Raw genomic sequence first — 22,469 nt, 5'->3', positions numbered from 1 at the left:
AAACAGCTTGTAGACAATGAGACTTTAAAACTCATTAAAGTGCAAAACATTTAAAAGAATCTCTGGTGAAGGTTTAATTGTGTTCATGCTGATGTAACATTTTGAATTAAGACTTTTTTTTTACTTGTATGTAAATGTTCTGCACACCCACTCAGGTGTTGCTGCTGATAAAATGTCCTGAGAAAAGGTCGAATCAGCCTAAATAAAGTAAAGTCACCTGTGTGGGTCGACTATGAGCGTGCAACCTTTTAACTAAGGGAATTTTTTTCCACCATGGGAGTAAATATCATTGAATGAAAAAATGAAGAGCTATACATGCATGAAGATATTTTTACTCTGGGTTCTTTGGGGTTTTTTTGTCTCTCCAGTAGTGGACATGTAGCTCCCTCTTGTGTTTAAATCACTGACAGCACTGACTGCTGGGTTGTTGGGAAGGTTAAACACTGGTCAAATGATCAGGCCCAATGTTGTTGTATTATGGTGGATGATAAAGAGTCATAAATCTAACAAACCCAGATATTTTTCTCAGGAGTTGGTGGAGACCAAAATTTAAAAGAAATGACAGAAATGTTAGAATTTCACACACATTCATCAGGGCTCGTATTCACAAAACTAACTGGCCAAGTTAGGAGATAATAACTCAATCTTAACTTTAGGATTCCTAGGTTCTGGGGTTAAGAGTATTTCACAAGCTCTTTAGTGCTTAAAGTTGCTCCTGAGTCTGAGAGGACTCCTGAGTCACCAGGACCTACTCACAAGGTGCCTCCTCACACCAGGGTTTTGGAAAAATTCAATCATAATGAACTCTGTGAAGCGTATACTGACAGCAAGATGATGAGTTAATTAAGATTCAATCAGCGGAACAAAATAAATGAATGATGAAACATGATGTCATCCACAGCAACAGATCATACGTCCTCTCTGTTCTTTACTGAAAGCTGCTGTCAACAGCTTTGTGAATTGGTTAATTAGGAACTTTTAGTGCCAGTTAGGAGGACTCCCGAGGGGGAAGATATTTTGTGAATACAGCCTCCAGGAATCCAGACACATAAATGAATCCTAATGTTGCTCTGTGTCTGTGTTGATTACTGCTCGTTAGCTATATTGTGAGCACCTTGTGGCCTGCCTGCGTGTGTCTGTCGGCATGTTCTGATCATGCAGGTAATTCATGGATCTTTATTATTTTTGTTCACCAACATCAACCACTGATGTTACTGACATCTTTTTTTTTTAGCATGTTAGCTTACATTTAGTGAGTAAAATCACTATTTTAAAACTATATTTGCCTTGTAATGAGTCATGACAAACACTGGCTTTGTTTTGAGACTGTTTGTCTGTGATCTGCCTGTGAAAAAAACAAAACAGTTGCTACACCATCAAAAATCAAAACACAACAGACTTTTCTACATATACTTACACATACTGAGGTTATGAAGACTAAATGGAGGAATGTAAAACACATTCAGCTGCCATTTTTCAAGACTGATTTATTCTCTTACAATGTTGATGTAATCTTCATCATATGTGAGAAAAAACAAACTTGAAGAGGTTTTTTTTTCATGGTCATTTATTTATTTTTCCTTTATGATTGTGGCCAACACATAAAACAATAAAATCTACATTCAGTAGTTGTCCGGTGAGAGTTCACTTTACATTCACTGTAAATGATTTAAAATGAACATTATGTAATACTGCATATTTCTGCAACATTCATGCTCTTTACTTAAAACAAATATTCATTATTTGAGAAAATCTGACACATATATAGATATATATATATATATATATATATATATATATAGAGAGAGAGAGAGAGAGAGAGAGAGAGAGAGAGTTTAATATCTTAATATTATAAAATATTTCCTGTTTCGTCCAATTTTCTGGAGATAAATTAGGGAATAAATATTTAAAGGAATGTTATCTTTCATCTGCTCATTAGAGGCACATTAAATGAGTCATGAATGTCAACAGGGCTTTCAATAGACGAGTAAAACTTCATTTAGAAACTCCTGACAGATTATGTCATAATCTTCCACATTTAATTACGACTTGAGGGAATAATTCAACACGGTAACTTCCGATATTTCTGATAAAAACGTGTAAGCAGAAAGAGAAAAGTTTTCGAGAGTAACACGTGTAAATGGTGATTCAGTCAAAAGGCCAAACGCCTAGAAAATTCATAACAAGAAGTGAACAAATCTTAACCCTAAATATATTTTTCAAGAGTATCAAGAAGGACTTTTACACAAATTAATCATCTGAATTTGTTTATTCTTTCACTTTTTCCTTGCAAATATGTCTTCTCAGCATTTTGTGACCATCTAAATTAACTGTTATTTGAATTTTATGGCAAATATTTATGCCATATATTGGTACATGGAAAAAACTTCCATATAAAATGTTATACTTTGTTTTGCATATAGAAAATTAAACATTATTTCACTCTTGTGCTGCATTTTATAGACGTGTTGGCCTTTTTTACACATCATGCCATTTAAAGGACAGGTCTGTCTTAAAACAACAGTCAGGAGCCCAAATAAACTTTGAGACATGTTTTTCTTGTTGTAATCATTCCTCCTGTTCATACTGATGATGGACACCTAAACATTACACCCATCTGTGATAGTTGAACATGTCATTCTAAAACCACGAGCATTAATCTGCTGCTATAACAGCCTCCACTCTTCTGGTTTCAGGCTTTCCACCAGATTTTGGACCCTGGCTGCAGAGATTTGATGAGGCCTGGCTCGTTCATCCCAAAGATGTTGGACGGGGTTGAGGTCGGGGCTCTGTGCAGGTCAGTGAAGCTCTTCCCCGAACGGTGGCTGCACCAGCTGTTCGTAAATCCGTCACTAAGTCTAAGTTCTTAATACTAACTAGTTTCAAACTTGTGATTTACTAAATTAGGTTGCATCATTAAAACTTAAACATCTTAGCTATTAAACGCTGCATACAATAATGTTTAAAGTGGTTGCTAAGAAACATCAGTTGCGCCAACCAGTAAGAAGCAACCGACTTTGTGAACATGAAGTCATAACATAACTTCATAACATAACTTCCAAAAATAACAGTTTTAGGGACCAAAAGATATAAAAAACCTTAACTGTGAATCTTTTGTTAATGTAGGTCCTGCATTTTATTACAAAATGTGTAAAAGTCTAAGTTTTTCAAACCTAATGTTTGTTTTTGCAGAAAGTTTCAATCTGACTTCACCAAACACTATAATTAAGTTAGCCTAATTGATTATTTGATTGGAAAAAATGTGTTAAATAAAGCCTGTAATAGTAGTGTAGCAAAGCCAGAGGAAGGAAGTAAAATGAATTAAATTAAAATAGTAGAGTAGTGCCAAAACTAAACTGAATAGAAGAGAGTTTGTCTTTGATTTTTGGTGAAATATTGGATAATTTGAACATTTATTGAAATGAAAGCATGTGAGAAGTTTAGAGGGAAAAATCACTATTTGGTGGAGCTGTTAACAACTCATAGACATGTGAAATGTGACCCCGACTACACACTGCTTTTTGTAAGACGTCAAAAGCCAAAAAGGTTGGAAACCACTGGTTTCATCTTTAACAATGTGTTGTATTTTAAAAGCTTGTTATATTATCCATTGTGTCAGATCTTCATCTGCAAAGTAACTGAAGCTGTCGAATAAATGTAGTGGAGGAGAAAGTACAATATTTCCCTCTGAAATGTAGTGGAGTGGAAGTATAAAGCAGCATAAAATGGAAATACTACAGTACAAGTACCTCAAAAAGTACAGCACTTGAGAATATTCAGTAACAACTGTAGGTGAGAACTAACAGTGTTTTGTGGTGCAACTGTTTTAATTTAATGATGTGTAAATCTCCAGTTAGTGAACTTACGAACAGTTAGTGCAACCGTCTCCTGGCTTTGAAAGGGGTTCCTCTAAAGTGTTGCCACAAAGTCGGATCAATATATCATTATTTAACACGTATATCCATATATCTTTGTCTCCTACATTGTTTTGTTAGAGGATAATAACTCGTGTTTCCGAAGGGGACACCACATGAATATTAAAGATGATCAAAAGGTCGTCAGACGTTCAAATTTTCTAAAGGGGTTTAATAAATACTTTGAATTGTTGTGTATTGGCAGCATGTCGTGGTTCATCTTCAAATCAAGTATCTCAGGCTGTGCTTACTCGTGGCGGCTAAACACTACTAATCTGACATCATCTTCCTGGTTATGATTGGCTGTTGCCCTCCGCTTGCGTGTGCGTGTTCGACGCTCCGTTGGTCTGTGGGGTCTGTAAGTGGTCAGGGAGCAGGACCTCGACAGTAAAACTGATTCGTTTGGCCTGAAAGATGCTGTAAGTGTTGTCAAATCGCAGCACATCTGGAGGGGGGGAGGGGGGGGAGGACACACACAGAACAGGAAGCTTTAATTGTGTTGCTGACTGATTTGATTAAACACATCATAAAGCCTTCACAACACCAGATTCTGCATGTTGAGAATGATTTAACGGGACACTCACAGACTCCTGGGCGTTCACAGGTCAGCGATCCGTCCACTGGCACTAAGTGAGCGTTGTAGCGCTGGTTGTGAACGATTTCCTCCATCTGAGCCGCTTTCTTCCATTCACCCATTTTAGCCTTTAGAAACACCCCAAAACCAATGTCTGCACCCTCACTGGCAAACTGCCACCTGACAAGATGAGGGGAAAAAAACGTTTTAAACACTGTTTTCATTTTAAAAAGAAGACAGAAACACTGCGGAGTGATATTGTGTGTCATGCAGAATATTTAAAAGAATAACTTCTGCATGTAAAAGTACTGGGGTAGCTGTAGGAATACCAAAACACTCTGTCCTCTGCCAAAAAGAGACATATCCGTTAACCTTCCTTTAATTAGTCTTGTCCCACTGACATTAAAATAGTTAAAGGATCGGTTCAGGTTAAAGGTTAATCTGAAGCTTATATGAGGCTTCAGCAGTAATTATTAATGAGCCAGAAGGATTATTCATAACCTGGAAAACTAAAAGTTGTTCTTAATATTGGCTCATAACATCTACCAATGCCTTTTATGACTTAGGGCTTCATTTAACACTTTTTTTCATTATTTACCTGCTTCTTGTTTTCTCAAGTAATCACGAAATATATAAAAATAGTCAATAAATCCATCACAATTTTCTAGTCTATATGGTCACGTCTTGCATGTTTTGTCAGACCAACAGTCCAAAACCAAGAGATGTTCAATTTACAGTGTTATAAAACAGAGAAGAGCGTCAAATCCTCACATTTAAGTAGCTGGAACCAGTGAATGTTTTCCACTTTTGATTAAAGAATGAATACATTTTTTTAATCGAAATTGTTATTAATTTTCTGACGATTGGTTAACCAATTAATCTACTAACTCTTTAAGGACTAGTATGGTTTAAATAACTTTATATCTCTGCTACCGCTGTAAGAAAAGTCAGCTGACCTGAGGACGCAGCCCGGAAACAGAATCTCATAATCCAGCTGTTTGGAGGAACCTCGACTGACGCTCAGACACTGCTCATAGTCCACTTTAACATGATCCCGCACGTAGTATGAAGGGGGAACCGGGCCGACATGGTTTATCTGCAACACGGACGCAAACATAAACACAGTTAAACACGTATATAAGTCTGTTAGATGCATGAAATGTTGGAATAGATGGAGGGAAGGAGAAATGAGGAAAAAGAGAAAGTTTGACTTACTGTAAAACTGTGTGCTGTTATTTATCTATGAACAGCTGCACGCTTTTTTTGCACAAAACTGGTTTATTTAGACATTCAAAAGTGTTACACAAAAAAACAAGCACAGTGTTCTCTCTTTTCCACGTTTCTTTACATTCACATAAAATCAAACCAATCACTTTCTGTGATTTGCCGGTGCAGTAAAGTGCAATACAGGATTCAACCAACAGAGGGCAGCGAGTTCCTGATGTGAAGTCAGCTTCATGTAATTCAATGTGAGGGTGATTTAGTATTATAGATGGCAGACAGAGCTTATACACAAACACCACCTGAGAAATGGGAATGTCTTGTACTGAATGTCTCTGAGATACAGGCATTATCTGTCTGCAGGGATCTGTCAGAAAAAACCAGGAAGTCAAACTAAACTCAAACCACTTCTCTAAAAAATCTTGCAAAAATGTCTTTTCAAACTTAACAGAACCATTATTGGGAAACAGACGCACACAAAAAGAAAAGATGCAGAAAGGCAGTACCAACTGATTGTCACACATTGTCACATGTAAGCAAAAAAACTGATTTTGTATTTTTTATAAACTGTGCAGAAGAAGAGTCCTTGCGGAGGGGAAATGGGAGAAAACCTCACATATAAGACGCATAAGGTTCCATGATTTCAGTTTTTTACAGATTTTCTCTGGAAAAATATGTTCTTAAGTGAATTTTTATTTCTTAATTTTATGTCAAAGCTCAGTTTCCTGCATCGACGGCTTGGAAAATGATTCTAGTTAAAACAAAAACTGGTTACTTGCTACACTGTTTGTGATGCAAACCCCCAAACTTTCACCTTATTTTAACAATCAGAATATCAACTTGGAATTTATCCCAGATTATTTAAATCATAACCAAAAACAATGCAAACAAAAAGCAAACATGGAGACTTGATTAATGTTTCTTTGAACATTAACAAAAACTTTTCTTTACATACAATTTGCAATTAAATTGTATGTTTAAAGTGGATTTCAGGCCCGTAAAACATGTTCGATTCTTCACAAGACAAACTGAGCTTATTTTGTAACTATTCTCAAATGATCACTAATCTTTCCACTTAATCTTTCGTTCGTCTTGTGCTTCAAATTGTAACAAAACCACACACGACTCTGGACCTGTAGATATCACTGGTCTGGTATCACTTAACAAGAAACAAAAGTTGCTATAACCTACTCAAAATAGCACAATACAATGTCAAGGACACACAGCTAGCTAACTAGAAAAATTCTTTTTAAAAAAGAAGAGTAGAAAAAAAAAAAGAAAACACTTTGAGGCTGAACATTTCAATCCCTTGAATCTTGAAAGCAGCCGAAATGAATTTCTCTCCTCCTGTTCCTCATCTGTCCTGGGCCCAATTATTTATCTACAGAGACAAACGTGGGTCAGTTTTGTCACTTGGTGAATTATCTACTAGCGTGCAACTACGACTAAACTATTAAAGCTGCGCTCACGTCTGCTAGTTGTCCGACGCTACCTTGTCCTGCAAAAAAGCTCAGCATGGTTTCACAGCATGTCTTGTTGCTGAGGATGTTTCTACACAGCAAGGCAGGACTGCAGCGGGGATGAAGTAGGAGTTAAGTATCTTTAGCAGTTTATTTCTCTTCAATTTCCTCAGCGGGGTTGGCTCTGACTATGTTGGTGCCCTAGGCGAGATTTTAGATTGAAGCTCAACCTCCAGTCCAAGAACTTCAGATAAATTCACACTAAAATAAATTGCCACAAAAGGTACCTCCAGCTCAGACAAAATCCTCCCAATCCTCCAGACAAAGAGGCAATCGGGGGGTCAATGAGTGTTTGGTGGCATCGCCTGAGGTAGCACATGAAGTTTGGTGGCTGTCGTGTGAAAACTGACTGAACAGTAAGGCTTTGGAAAATCAAATCGGATGAAAATCCATGCAAATTACTAGAAAAAGACAGGAAAAACGTTAAGAAGAGAGAACATGTAGGCTACATATTTCCAAATAACCCCTCTTCCCACTCATTTGGTGCCTTAGGCGGCCGCCTATATGACCTATGTCACGAGCCGGCCTCGTTCCTCTGAACTGCAGGCAAACACATGAAAATATCATGTGTCATTCCCTGTTATAGTTCACTATACTTTCAGTGCAACCAAAAGCATTCTTTTTGCATCAGTTCTTGTTATTTTGCTGCATGCTGGACTATAGATAATCTTTATTTAGCATCTGTATTGATTCACTCTGCTATGGAGCCGGTCCAGAATAGTCCTTGCATTGTCATTGACCTGCTGTGATCAAATTGGCTCATTCATGTGTAACAGGATCCCTGACACAGCCTTTCCAGCCTGAATTAAACATTATAATATTCCTGTTTAGGCAAATTATTTCTCTCTATATATATATTCTCTGTTGTTTCTGCTCAGTCGTGACGGGAAGAACTGCTGGGATGGGGAATGCATGTGTAACATCATTTGCCAGTCAAATGTAAACCCACGTTTGAAGTGCACAATATGCAGATGAGCCAGCCTGCAGTTGCCTAAACTACATGAGCGCAGGATGCAAATCAGCGAAAGAAAAACAGAAGTCAAAAGTCTCAGAAAAATAAAAGCATCTACTGTCTATTGAGGCACTGAGTTGTAGATATTTTGATATTTTAAACTCTACAGCAGGGCTGAGCAGCTGCGGTTGGAACCAGACTCGTATCCATTGCATGACTGTTGGTACTTGTGTCAGACAGTAGTTGTGAAAAGCAAAGTTGCTCCACATCCTTCAAAACAATCGGCATAACTGAATTGTGATGTGATCGTATGCAAATTAATGTTGTTCAAATTAAAGAAGTTATCAAGTAAATTGTAATTAAAATTAGTATTTGAAGCTTTTGTTCAACACGTGTTAATATTCTTATTTCTCACTGCATTCACAGTACACGCATGACTTTTTTGCGTGAAGTTATTTTAGGACGTATTAACATTCGAGGGGAAAAACTAGAGGGTTGACAGCTTCTCCTTTCTATGTGAGGAAACCCGACCAGGGCTAAACTAAAACCGTGAAAATGCACTGCTAATAAACTGTCACAATGCAAGTGAAGACAAAGTGGTGCCTCAGTGACACGCTAACTGCAACACGGTAGCTGTAGTCTGACAAACAGGGTAGATTTGACTATTTATCAATCCTGTTAGAGTAAAAACATTTTAGTACATGTCAAAGGAAATAAAGGATGATTCAGACATGCTTTGTCTCATAATTCCAGGACATATTCGGCTTGATTTTAAATAAGATTCACTATGTTCAACAGCTAGAGAGGGATGACTGACAGGATTTAAGCTGAAGGTCACTGACATTAAAGCTAAGAGGATATAACTTCATGTACAGTACCAGTCAAAAGTTTGGACACACTTTCTCATTTTCTTTTGACTGGTACTCTATGTCTCAATGAGTCTGTATTGATAATATCTCAAAACGATTAAGCAGCATCTGCAACAGATATTTGTCTCGTCCAACTCATCACCCTATTTACTACTAAAGAACAGCGCCCACATGGTGTAGCAGCAGTTTGGACTCACTCACCCTGGTCCGACAGCGGGGATCTCCATCCGGATCCGTCAGCTTTCCCCCGTATATCACCGGCAGCTCCTCTGCATCGATGTACTTCAGTAAAATCTCCTGCCAGTTGGCTGTTAGACGAGAGAATAAACAACACTCATTTCTTCAGAAAAACACTGGGCCTTGTGCAAGAATGTTTTTATATTCTTATCCTAAAACTCTCACAAGTGTTGGATTCAGCAAACTCTCTTAACCGTCAAACTTGTCGTAAATCGCTCATTTCAGCCTGATTTAATGTCACTTGTTTTTTTTTGTTTTTTTCTTTGACCATATAATAATCAACTCCCCTTAAATCTCCATACAAGTCTACATGTTCCACTCTGTTTGTGGGCAAGTTTCACTCACAAAAATGTTTTTACCAAAGAGTAAATACAGTAACTTCACACTGCAGAGCTTCAAGTCCTGCTGTCAGAAATCAGCAGACAAACACATAAAGACATGTCTGAGCGTCAGTAGTCGAGGACCCGAAACAATTAGAAAATATGAATCCGGCTGCCAACGACGTGTCATCAGAGCAGCGCCGCACTGAGACAGGAACAAAGAGGGAACGTTTGACATGAAGATAAAAAAGCGTCTTTCTAAAGCAAAGCGCTCCATGACTCATACGAGAGGCGTTCATGCGCCGGTCACAGAGATATCAGAGGAGAGAATATTACAGCCTGTTACAACTGTCAGCTGCAACAGAAGATGATACAGGACAAAGACCTACAGAGAGACCCTGAAGCAGCTGTTTACAACTACTGCTGACATGTAGAAGCTGTTGCACCTTGGTCCAAATCAAACAAGTGTTTCTCCCCTTGTGAAGACCCTCTGTTCATGACAATACGACAGGTCTGGACCAAGTTTTCTTAAATCACGAACAGATATTTGTTCTTAAGAGGCACTACGAGTAGCATGAGGCCCGTTATCTCTTTGGTTTGACCAACCACATTAAAAATGCTGTGTAGAAGATGATAGAGGCTGTTAACCTTGTTTGTTAATGGAAACTATACTAATGCCTCAATATTAATGCAATGTATGGATTTTAAAGGAGGGAAATGAAGATGGCTCTTAAAATATTAGGTGAAAATATTGTATGTCTCACCCCCGAGGATGAGGATCTTTTGTCGCGTGTTCTCACTCAGAAAGTGTTTGACGAGGTTGTAGGCCACCGGGAAGAGTTTAGGAGCTGCGGAAGATAAAATATAAAAAGATATAAACCAGCAATCATGAGTAAGTCTGGCCCTTTAAGAACAGGATAACATGATTGACTGTAACATGCATTCATAGTGGAAGGACAACTTTACCTTTAATGACAAACAGCCTCTTCAGGCCTTCTGGGTAGTTGTCTTCAAACATCTGGAGGATCTGGTGACACATATTTGGAGATGTTGATAATAGTAAGCGTCCATCTTAGTTTTGTGAGGTCTACAGTGTGTATATAGTACGCTGTCTGTGTGTGTGTGTGTGTGTGTGTGTGTGTGTGTACCTCTCCATATGTCTCAATAGCAGGTTTCCACAAGTGTTTCAGACCCAGACCTTCAACGTCGTAGATCATAGTGATTGACTCTATGTTCCTCCCCAGCTGGATGAAAACAGACAGACAGGCAGAGAGTAAAAAATAAGTTACATTCATATGTAATCTGAAAAAAAAACTAAAACTGAGTATCTGAGAACTGTTAAACATTTTAAACCTAGTTTGAAAATAAGGCTGCAGGATATTCAGACCTGCAGGCACTGAGGTCAGTGTTAGTACGACACATCTGGATCCTCTCATTTCTTGTAATGATGAGTTGTTTGTTCTTAAAGATGTTGAGATTACAGACAGTTTACTCTCTATTTGGGGAATATTATCATTATTCTGTGTTTTTTATTCTTTTCTTTCCTGATCTTAATACTGATGTTTTTACTGTGTTTATGTTTTAATTCAACACAACAGACCGCGCCCTGACTCTATAGATGGAAATGATGATAAATTTATTGTGCATTGTCCCTGTTAAATAAACAATAAAATAAATACATAAAATAAGATTCTGTAATCTATGGAAAGAAAATTCTCTCAGTAAGAAAATGAAAATAGTAAATGGTCAAGAAATAATTATTATTCTGATACAAGCGATGAGCAGGCCAAAATTCAATAGACAAATTAAAAATATTCAAGTTAAAATGTCAAAAGAATATAATAAAATAAATAAATAAATGTGATGGTAAATGGTCTTCAAACTGTTTTACACTGTCTGGAAACAGCAAAGATTTTCAGAGGTCAACCAAACTTTCTTTATCTTCTGATTATATTCTGATATTTTTATTACTTTTACTTTTTCAGTGTTGCAAATTAAAAGAACTTCGTAGGTCACATGCTGATTCTGTTCAGAGCTGCTGGACAGAAGAAAAAGTGACAAACTGTATTTATGTGAAGAGAAGAATATCGCTTTGTCTTAGATATGATCTGACAAAGGAAGTGATTGCTTGTGTGTCTACTTGTACCTTATTACAAGTTGCATGTACAGACTTTAAGTTTACACACTGTTTTATCTTATGTTTTTGGCTATTTTTTATGTTTTTTTTTAATTGAAAATACTTCCTAATTGTAGCACATTTAAATGTTTTAATCCTGGTTCAACCATGTAAAGCATTTTGTAACTCTGATTTGAAAAGTTATGTATTAATAAAGTTTTTTATTATTATTATCATGATTATTATGATTATTATGAAGTTGTTAGCAGTTCAGTCAGACAGTGTTTTTTCTCCTTTGATTGTTTCATTTGAAGGCCTGACGAGGTCAAATCCAGTACTTCAGAGGAACGAGATAAGAGTAAACTTCAAAGAGTGAGCCCAATTTTGTGTAGCAGATTTATTTTGATTTATTTTTTATTATTTCCTGCCTTGTAATCATCTGGTGAACTCCAGGTTGGAAACAACTGCTCTAATGGATGTTTGGGAGTTTGAGTTGTTAGAGTGAACACGTGTTTGACCATTTCCAAAAGAAAATAAAACTAATATTTCCTCCCAAAAACTCCACTAAACTTCCACTTAAATCTTATGATGCTGCCCTTACCCTCTGCGTCTGGAGGTTACATTCCTTCTGCAGCATCTCACAGTCCCTGATCTTGGACTTGATGAAGTCCTGCTTGGAGGCAGACAGGAAGAGACCTTTGGGATCCACAGGTCCGATGACATCATACCAGATGGGACTGCCCTCACGGTCGTAGCCGCACATCCCTCCTGACAGATACTTCTCTATCACCTGCAGCAGACATTTAAAAACGTCAGAAGTATGGTTTGATCAATTATTTAAGAAAAATATTTTCCAAAATTAGCATCTTGCCATTATTGGGTTTAGAGGGTGTTACCTCTGGTGGACGCCATTCAGTGATTATTGTGTCTACTTTCATGTGTTTCCTGAACTCCAAATGCTGGAAGAAAAGAAGCAAAATAATCATTATGGAATATATGAGTATATGTAGGAGACATAAACTGTAATCATTCCTCCTGCTCATACTTGCTATTAAAAGATCCCCTTCAAATGTGCTTTCAATGTAAGTGATGGAGACCAAAATCCACAGTGTGTCCGCACAGTCATTTAAAAGTTGATTTGAAGCTTAAATGAGGCTTCAGCAGTCTGAGTTAGTCATATCAAGTGGATATCTGACACATTTACAGTCTTTCTAGCATCAAATTCCCTCTTTGTGTTTCCTCAGACAGTGTTTCCCTGTTGAGCTGCGGTAGAAGAATAGTAACAAAAAGAGGAACTGTAGCACTAGAAAGACTGTAACATTGAAAGATATCTTGATTTGACTCATTTGGACGCTGAAGCTTCATATTTTAGCACAGAAGGAGGACTGTGGATTTTGTCCCCATCACTTACATTGTAAGTGCATTATAAAGGGATCTTCTAATGGCCTGTATGAACATGAGGAATGATTACAGCAAGAAAAACCTGTTTCAATGTTCATTTGACTATTATAACACATACTTTTGTGAATTGTGAACCTATCCTTTAATCTGTCTTAATGGTAGACTGTGCAATAGCAGATCTGCCCAGGCATAATATAGTGATTTAAGTGGCTTAGCCTTTTAGACAGAAGGTGATGTAAAACCTGGCCTGTCAGCAGGAGGCGGATCAGTTAAGTACCACTGTACACACATACATGCATTCACATGCTTATGAACCTACGCATACATGCACAACGGTGAACAAAATGTTCAGAATATGATCACAGGTCAGTTTGATACATGATTTAAGCCTGGTGGTTAGACTTCAGAAATATGAGATCATTTGAGGCCTGTGTGAGCTGTTTATTTATTTCATTATTTGCTCACTTTAAGCTCAGCACCTGCCCACTTTGGTTTGGATGTCCGTGCAAACTACGAGTTGTATAATTTAAGGCCTGACAATCAATTTCTGATGATTAAAAATATGGCAGAAAATAAAGACAATTGAACAAGGTAATTGTGGTGTCCGTGAGGTCAGTGTGTATAAATTAAAGCTATTATTATTAGACTTATTGTGATCGGATCACCCAAAACGCATGTTGATACCAGGTGTAAACAGGGCCACAGTAAGCTGGACTGTCTTCAGCCATTTTCAGTTCATCTTAATAAACAGAAGTTTTAGAAAGCAAGCTAATAGAAAGCTAACACTCCTAGCCTCTACTGATGTTAGCTTCAAAAGTATTCAAGATGTTTATTGGCACTCCGGTTATACAAATATCATTGTGTGAAATACTTTGGCTGGGAGGCTCCAATACAGTAAATAAATATATAATATAAAAATACATATATAAATATAACAAAATATTAAAAAACAATAAAAAAAAAAAATATTGTTCCTCAGTCTGTGAGTGCTTGTTTTGAAACTCTGGTGCCTCATATCTAAGGGCAGCAGGGAGAACAGGCTGTTGTGTGGGTGTGTTGGGTCCTTAATGACCCTCAAGGACTTCCTGAGACACCGCTGGGTGGACAGCGCACCACCCTCCCCAGTGCCTTGTGGTCCATGCTGGTGCAGCTGCTGTACCAGTTAGTGACACAGCCTGTCAGAAGTCCCTGAGGATTTGGGGCCTCGGGCCAAATTTCTTTAGGCGCCTGAGGCCGTACAGATGCTGTTGGGCCTTTTTAATAACAGTGGTGGTGTGGCTAGCCCATGTCAAGTCCTTGTGAATGTTTACCCCCCAGTATTTGAAATTGTCCACCCTCTGCACCGCTGTGTTGTTGATGGTGACTGGGGGGGGGTCGACTGGGGGGCACAATGACCTCCTAGGTCTTGGAGATGTTCAGGGAGAGGTGGTGGTCCTGACACCACAGTTCATCGCCGCGGGAGATCAACCCCACAACTGGCTGTGGCCGTAGAGGGAATACAGGAGGGGGCTGAGGACACAACCCTGTGGCGCTCCTGTACTGAGGGTCAGTGGTGAAGGGGTGTGATTGTCTACTCTCAGCACCTGAAAGTTCAGGATCCAGTCACACAGTGCTGTGTTCAGGCCCAGATCCTTGAGCTTACTGACAAGCCTAGAGGGCACTATGGTGATGAACGCTGAGCTGTAGTCCACGAACAGCGTCCTCACATTGGTGTCCCTCCTTTCCAGGTGGGAGAGGGCAGCGTATAGGACGTGGGCGATGGCGTCCTCGCTTACCACACAGTTAGCAAGTGTGCTGCTAACTGTCTTTTAAAAAGAGAGTGACAAAACAAAGTATACTCGTAGAGAGCTAGTTGTGAGCTAGTTAACTCTGATATCTGTGGTGGATGTGATCGTAGGTCATATGACCTCCTCAAATATCTGGACTTGTGATCCCGACTTTGAGAAATGAGAGCCGAGACTTTTTACTTGTGTTTACTAGCCAGCAATAGCAACCAGGAGTTAAGAGACAAAACCAGAAATGGAACAAAAATGGGCGATATAAGGTGATAAACTGTCAGAGCTGTGTGTCTGAAGGCTTGTTGTGGAGGTCTTCTGCCCCCTAAAAGGCCACAAATCAATTAATGCAGCAGCTTTAAGTCAGGTGGCTGTAGATCACGTCCTATCACCATGATCTTAAGTCCTCAATCTATCCCTTCTATCTGTATCTTATCTTCTCAGGCTGCTGTAATGACTCGGTTTCCCCACAGCGAACCATTACCACACCGCTCCCCTCTAATCCGCAGCCACTCCTGAGCTGTGTTGGTGCAAACTGCACTTTCACAAACACAAACCAGTCACTGAAGGTACTGTAGTTGTACCTTAGCTTGCAATAGTTGATCGCCTCGCGTTATAGATGTTTTAGCACGTTTTGCACTGTGTAATAAATCTATACAAGAACTCTACACATGCAGGTACTAAAGTAAAGTCTTGTACTCAACAGAAAATCTGAACGTTACCTTTCGCAGCATGGCCTCAGACTTCTGGACATTGAAGTTTCTGGCTGAAAAAAATAAGTGAAAAAATGAAAAAAAGGATTAAGAAGTGACGACTGCAAACAACAATGTTTCATTTGTGATGTTAAATGTTATTTTGCCAGAATAAAGAAATGCAGTTGGACAAAAACAGCAATATTCTACCAACAAAATACAAAATATATATATATAATATATTTGACTTTCACCGTGAAACAAGTAAACTTATTTATTATATGGCACTTTTTGGAAAGAAACAAAAGCTACAATGTGGTTTACAGGAAAAAGAAAAGGGGAAGACACAAAGAAGACAGTATATAAAAAAACTATGAGAATAAAGTGTACAAACTAAAAATATAAAGTTATAATATTTAAAAAAGCCAAAGATGTGCACTGTTTTGGCTTCTCTGAGACCTCGTATGAAATAAAACCTGATTCAGACATGAATGTTGTTTAATAGCATCCCTGCTAACACAAAATCTGTGAGAGGGACGTTGAGAGATATATTTCATGATATAACAGCGCATCCCCAGACTCCTTAAAGACTAAAACAGGTCAAACATTCAGTCTGCAAAGTAGCGGAGGAGGTGTTGGGAAGATTACTATGACAAGACTTAGGAAATCTGTCTCACTTTAAACCTAAATCTGCCTTTAAAAAAGAGGAAATCCCAGAAATACTTGGAGTATCACAAAAAAAATAAGAGCAGCATCTAGAGAGAAGAGGTCAAGATGTTGTTCAAGATGCTTTTTCCAACAATTAAGACCCCTTTTTACCAAATTAGGTAAAAAAAAACAACAGAAAAAACAAGTCGATTGAATGCAGTTACAAAAGAGTTCTGCAACAAATGTCCCTGTAAACCACAAATATCAAGATGACACAGAGACACAAAGTTTTAAGAAATGCTAAAAATACTATAGGAACATTAGGAAACTTTCAATTTCTACCCTCTGGAAATAAACTTGTATAACAACTAAAAGGCTTTCTGTCTACCACACAGTGTTAGTATAATTGATCCAGAACACAGTGGGCACACAGTCGTCTAATGTCTAATACTCCGTCTAAGGTGATTAGCTCTGCAGCCGACGGTCTGGTGGAAAAGTACAACAGTGCTGTTGCCATGAATTGAGACTTACAACTCCAGCAGTGGATTACAGCGTGCCTAATGCTCCGTTCTGGCACCTTCGTGGAGCCTCGAGGGCACCGAATGACTCACAATTACAAAAGCACAGAGCGGGATCTGGCTGGGACGAGGCCATGTGTTATTTTAGGTTAGTAATTGAAGTGTTATGCGTTCATCACTTAACCTTTGACCCAGTAGCTACTAATCCTGTTTGCTTTTCATCGCTGCCTTCAACTTTTTAAAGATTTACGATGAGATTTATAAAGTTTGTTGTGATTTCCGAGGGATTCCAGAGAATAAGTGGTGTAGAAAATGGATGGATGGTTTCAAGCTTATTATTATTATTATATCTCATGAGCGAATGCAGGCGGAATTCATTTAATAAACAACTCGAAGAAACAAAACACTGTAAATGAGACGATTTGAAGATGTGAAACTTTTGTTTTTAAGACGATATCAGAGTCAGTGCTCGTCCTCAGATCGCTGTCAAAGAGTTGATATTTGCGGTTTTGAAATGACGTTATCTGAAGCTTAGATAAAAGTTCATGTCAAGAAGGTCAACACATGTGGCTCATTATCTGATAACATTTAATGACGCCGCCCTCAAACTAGGTGCCAATATGTCACACATCACAGGTCCAGCTTTAATGAAGACTTAGATGACTTCCTTTGTCACCAATTGAGGTGCTTAGACTGACAGCTGTGAGCAAAATTAAAGAAATACATGTACATATTTGTATTTATTCATGTTAAATCTCTTCTATCTGTCACTCTGGAAAAAAAAATATAAGAAATCATACAAGCATGAGGCAGAGGAAGCTTAAAGTCTCAAGGACAAGTCAAAGATTTATGCATGACACTACGTCTAAGATGTCCAAAACGTCTTCCTGTGACTAAAACTGGACTTCAGTGGAGTTCAGAGGTTGTTGTCACAAAGATCTTTCTCTCTGAACTCTGTTACATCTTGGCAAAACGTAAACTATGACATAATAACACTGCATGATGATAACATGGTCCGGTACAGCTGATATACCAACCTAAAGGCAGCCGCACAGACTGTTATCTGTCAGGGTGCAGCTCCTTTCAGATAAATATATCACTAGCTGGAGTACGAGTCATCATTGGGCGGACGTTTGTTTTAGTTGGCTCTTCTAAGAAAAGGAGGAAGGTCATCGCCCTCGTGTACAAGAGTCAACTTCTGTCATATGGGAGAAGGAGAACTGGATTCTTCTACTGTAGATTGCATATCAGTTCCCTGTTTTTCCCACAATATGTCATTTTGCTTTCTACTGTTCACTATTTATTAAAAAGGAAAAAAGAGCAGAGTAATCGGCCAAAAAACTCAAACTCCATACACAAAAAACACCCTTTAAATGTCTGGTGATCTCTTGACTTTAATTTTGAACCAAGCACAATTTTGGCTCTTTCAGCAGCTCCTCAGTTCAGCCTCCGTCTGAAACAGGCTGTTTTAGCTCCGGTCTCTTTAAGCTCTCCCTGGCAGACTTCCACCGGCTCTGGAGGCTCCGTAAACAAACAATAGTAGAAGGATTTTCTTTTTTTTCCACTCCTTTTTCTCCAAAAGTTTGGACATACTTTCTCATTCGAGTGAACGGGGAAGGCTACGAGACCGACGGCTGTTTGTGGTTCAGTTTGACGGGGAAGTCGAAGAAACATTCAGATTAGGTCAGATAAGACTGAAGCTCTAGGTGACCTCTAAGCTCTAGGTTTTGACTTTCAGGGAACATTTTTACATATTCAAGTTTTAGATCTTTGACCATTTTTAACATAAACATCCGACATCATAACAGTATATAAATGAAAGAAAAGCACACAAAGCATGTCATGTCCCCTTTAATGTTTTGTGCCCTGTGTTATGAGCACCCATTGTAGGAAGTGGATGTGTGACAAACTTGTCTGCACTTTCTCATTAGAATGAATCCAGTAACTTAATTTTAATTTAAGATAATTGCTGATTACTTTCTGTACCCAAAATTTGGAGGACTGTGTATAAAGAGCGCTACAAATACTACACTGTTTATTTAACATGCAAGTTAAATAAACAGAGGTGAATTAAAGGTGAGAGTCAGAACTTGATTGTCACTCTTATTGTTTAGTTGGAGCACCAAGCAAACAAAAAATCCACTGTTCGTTTTGATCTATATTATTATAAGGACAATCATTACTGCTCGCCTCGGGCTATTTGCTTTAGATCAGTGACCTGGACTGAGCTATCCTCCTCGCTGCCTCCGCTTGTGAACAGTAGTCCTCTATACATTCACAATGAAAGGGGAAATAATTTGAATCATTCAGAGGGTACACTGGCCAAACAGACCCTCATTGTCTGTGTTTGAAGCTGTGACGTCGAGCTCTCTGAGAGGCAGGGGAAGGAGGCGTTTCACAACAGCTACGGTCGTTTATTGAGGCCTAATTAGAGAGAACAATCAGCTGCTGAATTCTTGTTATGAAACGACTTGTGACTGTCATCGAAGTCGAGGGAAACCCAGGAGAGCAACAGAAACACAGCAGCAGACGGGCTGTCTTCTATTGTAGTGTACCTTTAATGCGATTAGCTGTGGATTAGCCTGATACACGGAGTGCTAGACCTCTGCTCCAGGACTAATCAGAACAAGGCCTCCTTTAATCACATCTTCTCATTTCCTCCAGAGTCCGAGCGCATAACTTCAACCTAGCCGAGGAAAATCAGAGTCTTTAATTTAGTTTCAAAAGGGGGAAACAACACTGACGTCTTCCTGGTTTTGTTTAGCCGCCCTTCTCAGAACGGGTGAGGTTCAGTTGCGGTTTGAGCGTCGTGTTCGGGTATGAAACCCATGTGAGTCTCTTTCTCAACCCCTGCAAACAAGAGCGCCTACATGTGTTGCATCATGTCCTTTTTCATGAAATAAACCGCTGCAGCTTCTGCTTATTACGCTGATAATATGATAACAGCGGCAGATTTTCACTGTGAACTCATGCAAATGATCACAACATGCACAGCGAAGGACTGGGATTATGGGAGAGGTTTAGCTGCGAATGCAAACGGCGGTCTCGGGAGAAAAGCAGCAGGTACCGTTGTGGTTTTCACCTCACCTCTGAGCCAGCGTAACAGGAAGTGGTCATGTTGTGCAGGAAGTTGAGGAAGAATGTCTTGTATCCTCTCTCGAAACTACAGCCAGAAGATGGAAGGAAGAAGAGACACACGTGTTAAACAGGATTTGCATATGAGCAGCGAAGAGAAATCAATACTAGAAAGAGATTTTCAGGGAAATGTTTAACCTAATCTTCTGCAGTTACAGTTATGACCCTGAAGATCAGAGAAACAGTACTTTTCTCTGTTTAATGCTGTTTGTCTTTCACTGCTTGTGACTCTGTGACTAATTATTTTACACACTTTCATGGCAATGTTCAAAAACGGATGTCTGTAAAAAAAAAAAAAAAAAAAAAAAAAAAAGCTTCAAATTGTACAAAAATAGTCAAAACGGCCGTCATGTCATCACATTTTTAGGTTTCATTTACTTTAAATGGCCACAAGTGTGTGGACACGGGAATCAAATATACAAACACTCGAGTGTTTAGCCTGCAACTAACTATTATTTTCATTATAGAGTGATTTATCAGTTATTTTCTTGATGAACTGATTAATAGTTTGGCCTATAAAATGACAGAAAATAGTGAAAAAATGTCGATGCAGATTAAATTGTCTTGTTTTGTCTCAACCAACAGTCCACAACCTGAAGATATTCAGTTTACTGTCATAGAGGACCAAAAAAACCCACAAAAAATTCAGAAAATATTCACATTTAAGAAGCTAGAACCAGAAAATTTCTGCATTTTTCTTTAAAAACTCACTCAAAGATTATCAAAAAAGTTGGCAGTTATTTTCTGTCCATTGACTAATCGATTAATCATCTAATCATTGCAGCTCTAATAACATCGCCAATGCGTCATAGATTAATTATAAGCCACAGGGCTTTTTCATAACCTGGAAAACTCAAATGTTCTTAATATTGGTTCATAAGTAAATATTGGCTCATATTGTCTCATAACCATAACCATTTACCAATATCTAAAGGGTATTGGTAAATGATTTATTAACCATTAAAAAATCCATTGCTTATAATTTATAAACCCTTTATTAGATGTGACTCATTAGTAGACTCATGGTTAATATATAACAGCTACAGTAATGACAAGAGAGAGCAACAACAAGACATTAAAACTGGAAACAACTGGATATTAAAAGATCCCTTTCAAATGTGTTTTCAGTGTAAGTGATGGGGCCTAAAATCCACAGTGTGTCCACACAGTCATTTATACAAAAATGCATTTAAAAGTTGATGTGAAACTTATATGAGGCTTCAGCAGTCTGAGTTAGTCACATCAAGTGGATATCTGACACATTTACAGTCTTTTTAGTATCAATTTCCCTCTTTGTGTTTCCTCAGTGTTTCCCTGTTGAGCTGCGGTGGAAGTATAGTAACAAAAAGAGGGACTTTGGCACTAAAAAGACTGTAACGCTGAAAGATATCTACTTGAAGCTTCATATTAGCTTCAGATAAACTTTTAAATACATTTTTTCACAGAAGGAGGACTGTGGATTTTGTCCTCCATCACTTACATTGTGAGTACACTATGAAGGGATCTTCTGATGGTCAGTATGAACAGGAGGAATGATTACAGCAAGAATGTTCATTTGGGCACATGACTATTGTTTTAAGGCAGACTTGTTAAATCGTGAACCTGTCCTTTAAAGCATCATTATGACATTATACAAGCTGTCAGCTGTCAGCATACAGAAAAGCTTTATCTAGATTGTCAAACTCTTATTATAAGCTTATTATTATTAATATTATTATTGTAAACTTACCTGCTCCAGCGCTTCAGTCTGTTTAGGACTGAGGTCTCCTACTCTTCCGCTCATGTCTGCGACCAGGAGATGCCAGATAAGGTCAGATGGCTCCTCTGAGACAGACAGAAAAAGCACTGTCACCGTTAACCGTGACAGGCGGAGTCCGTCCCCGTGATGCTCATTCACGGCTTCGCTAAGCTGTTATCCCCGCTGTCAGCTGCCCGCTGGTGGAAAAAAAAAACCGTGAGGGGAGGGAAGAAAAATGTAAACACGACTTACTGACCGCCTGTTAGAGATCCAGTCCAACCGGCTGACTCGGCCAAAGACAGAAGAAACGACAGGAGGATTACTCGAGACAGGAAGTGTGAACCACAGTGAGCGGTGAAAGTCCCGCCCCAGTCACACTGGCAGTGGTGGAAAGTGTATTTACTCAAGTACTGTATTTAAGTACAATTTTACTCAACTTTACTTGAGTATTTCCATTTGATGCTACTTTATACTTCCACTCTACTATATTTCAGAGGGAAATATTGTACTTTCTACTCCGCTACATTTATTTGACAGCTTTAGTTACTTTTCAGATGAAGATTTGACACAATGGATAATATAACAAGCTTTTAAAATACAACACATTGTTAAAGATGAAACCAGTGGTTTCCAACCTTTTTTGGCTTTTGACATCTTACAAAAAGCAGCGTGTAGTCGGGGTCACATTTCAGATGTCTATGAGTTGTTAACAGCTCCACCAAATAGTGATTTTTCCCTCTAAACTTCTCACATGGTTTCATTTCAATAAATAAATAAAAGACAGGGCAAAAAAAAAAAATAAAACTCTATTCTATTCAGTATAGTTTTGGCATTACTCT

At 38.5% G+C, this 22,469-nt stretch overlaps 1 protein-coding gene and 1 long non-coding RNA gene across 2 annotated transcripts; one reads left to right on the top strand and one right to left on the bottom strand.

Moving 5' to 3' along the window:
- Positions 1-1,530: 1,530 nt before the first annotated feature.
- LOC122967272 lies at positions 1,531-15,812 on the top strand. Its single transcript, XR_006398576.1, has 3 exons — positions 1,531-2,797; positions 15,344-15,468; positions 15,631-15,812. It is a non-coding gene; the product is annotated as an uncharacterized LOC122967272 (long non-coding RNA).
- Positions 3,521-21,974, bottom strand: LOC122967255 (SEC14-like protein 2). Its single transcript, XM_044331796.1, has 12 exons — positions 21,622-21,974; positions 19,845-19,920; positions 15,622-15,665; positions 12,620-12,682; positions 12,325-12,513; positions 10,756-10,851; positions 10,574-10,634; positions 10,372-10,455; positions 9,252-9,358; positions 5,445-5,584; positions 4,499-4,668; positions 3,521-4,359 (listed from the first exon to the last, which is right to left on the bottom strand). The coding sequence occupies exons 1-12, from the start codon at positions 21,673-21,675 to the stop codon at positions 4,208-4,210; spliced, it is 1,236 nt and encodes a 411-aa protein (XP_044187731.1). The 5' UTR covers positions 21,676-21,974; the 3' UTR covers positions 3,521-4,207.
- Positions 21,975-22,469: the final 495 nt, after the last annotated feature.

This window comes from Thunnus albacares, chromosome 2, assembly GCF_914725855.1.
Source record: "Thunnus albacares chromosome 2, fThuAlb1.1, whole genome shotgun sequence".
NCBI lineage: Eukaryota > Metazoa > Chordata > Actinopteri > Scombriformes > Scombridae > Thunnus > Thunnus albacares.
Note: the sequence above shows the minus strand (reverse complement) of the source record. Positions and strands in the feature narration are given on the sequence as shown.

Excerpts from the sequence above, each read along its gene's own strand:
- LOC122967255 (XM_044331796.1), bottom strand. The coding sequence starts at position 21,675 with ATGAGCGGAAGAGTAGGAGACCTCAGTCCTAAACAGACTGAAGCGCTG. Across the intron at positions 12,683-15,621 it reads CTGAGGCCATGCTGCGAAAG|CATTTGGAGTTCAGGAAACA; the intron begins GTAACGTTCAGA and ends CTTTTCTTCCAG. Across the intron at positions 10,635-10,755 it reads CTATTGAGACATATGGAGAG|ATCCTCCAGATGTTTGAAGA; the intron begins GTACACACACAC and ends ATGTGTCACCAG.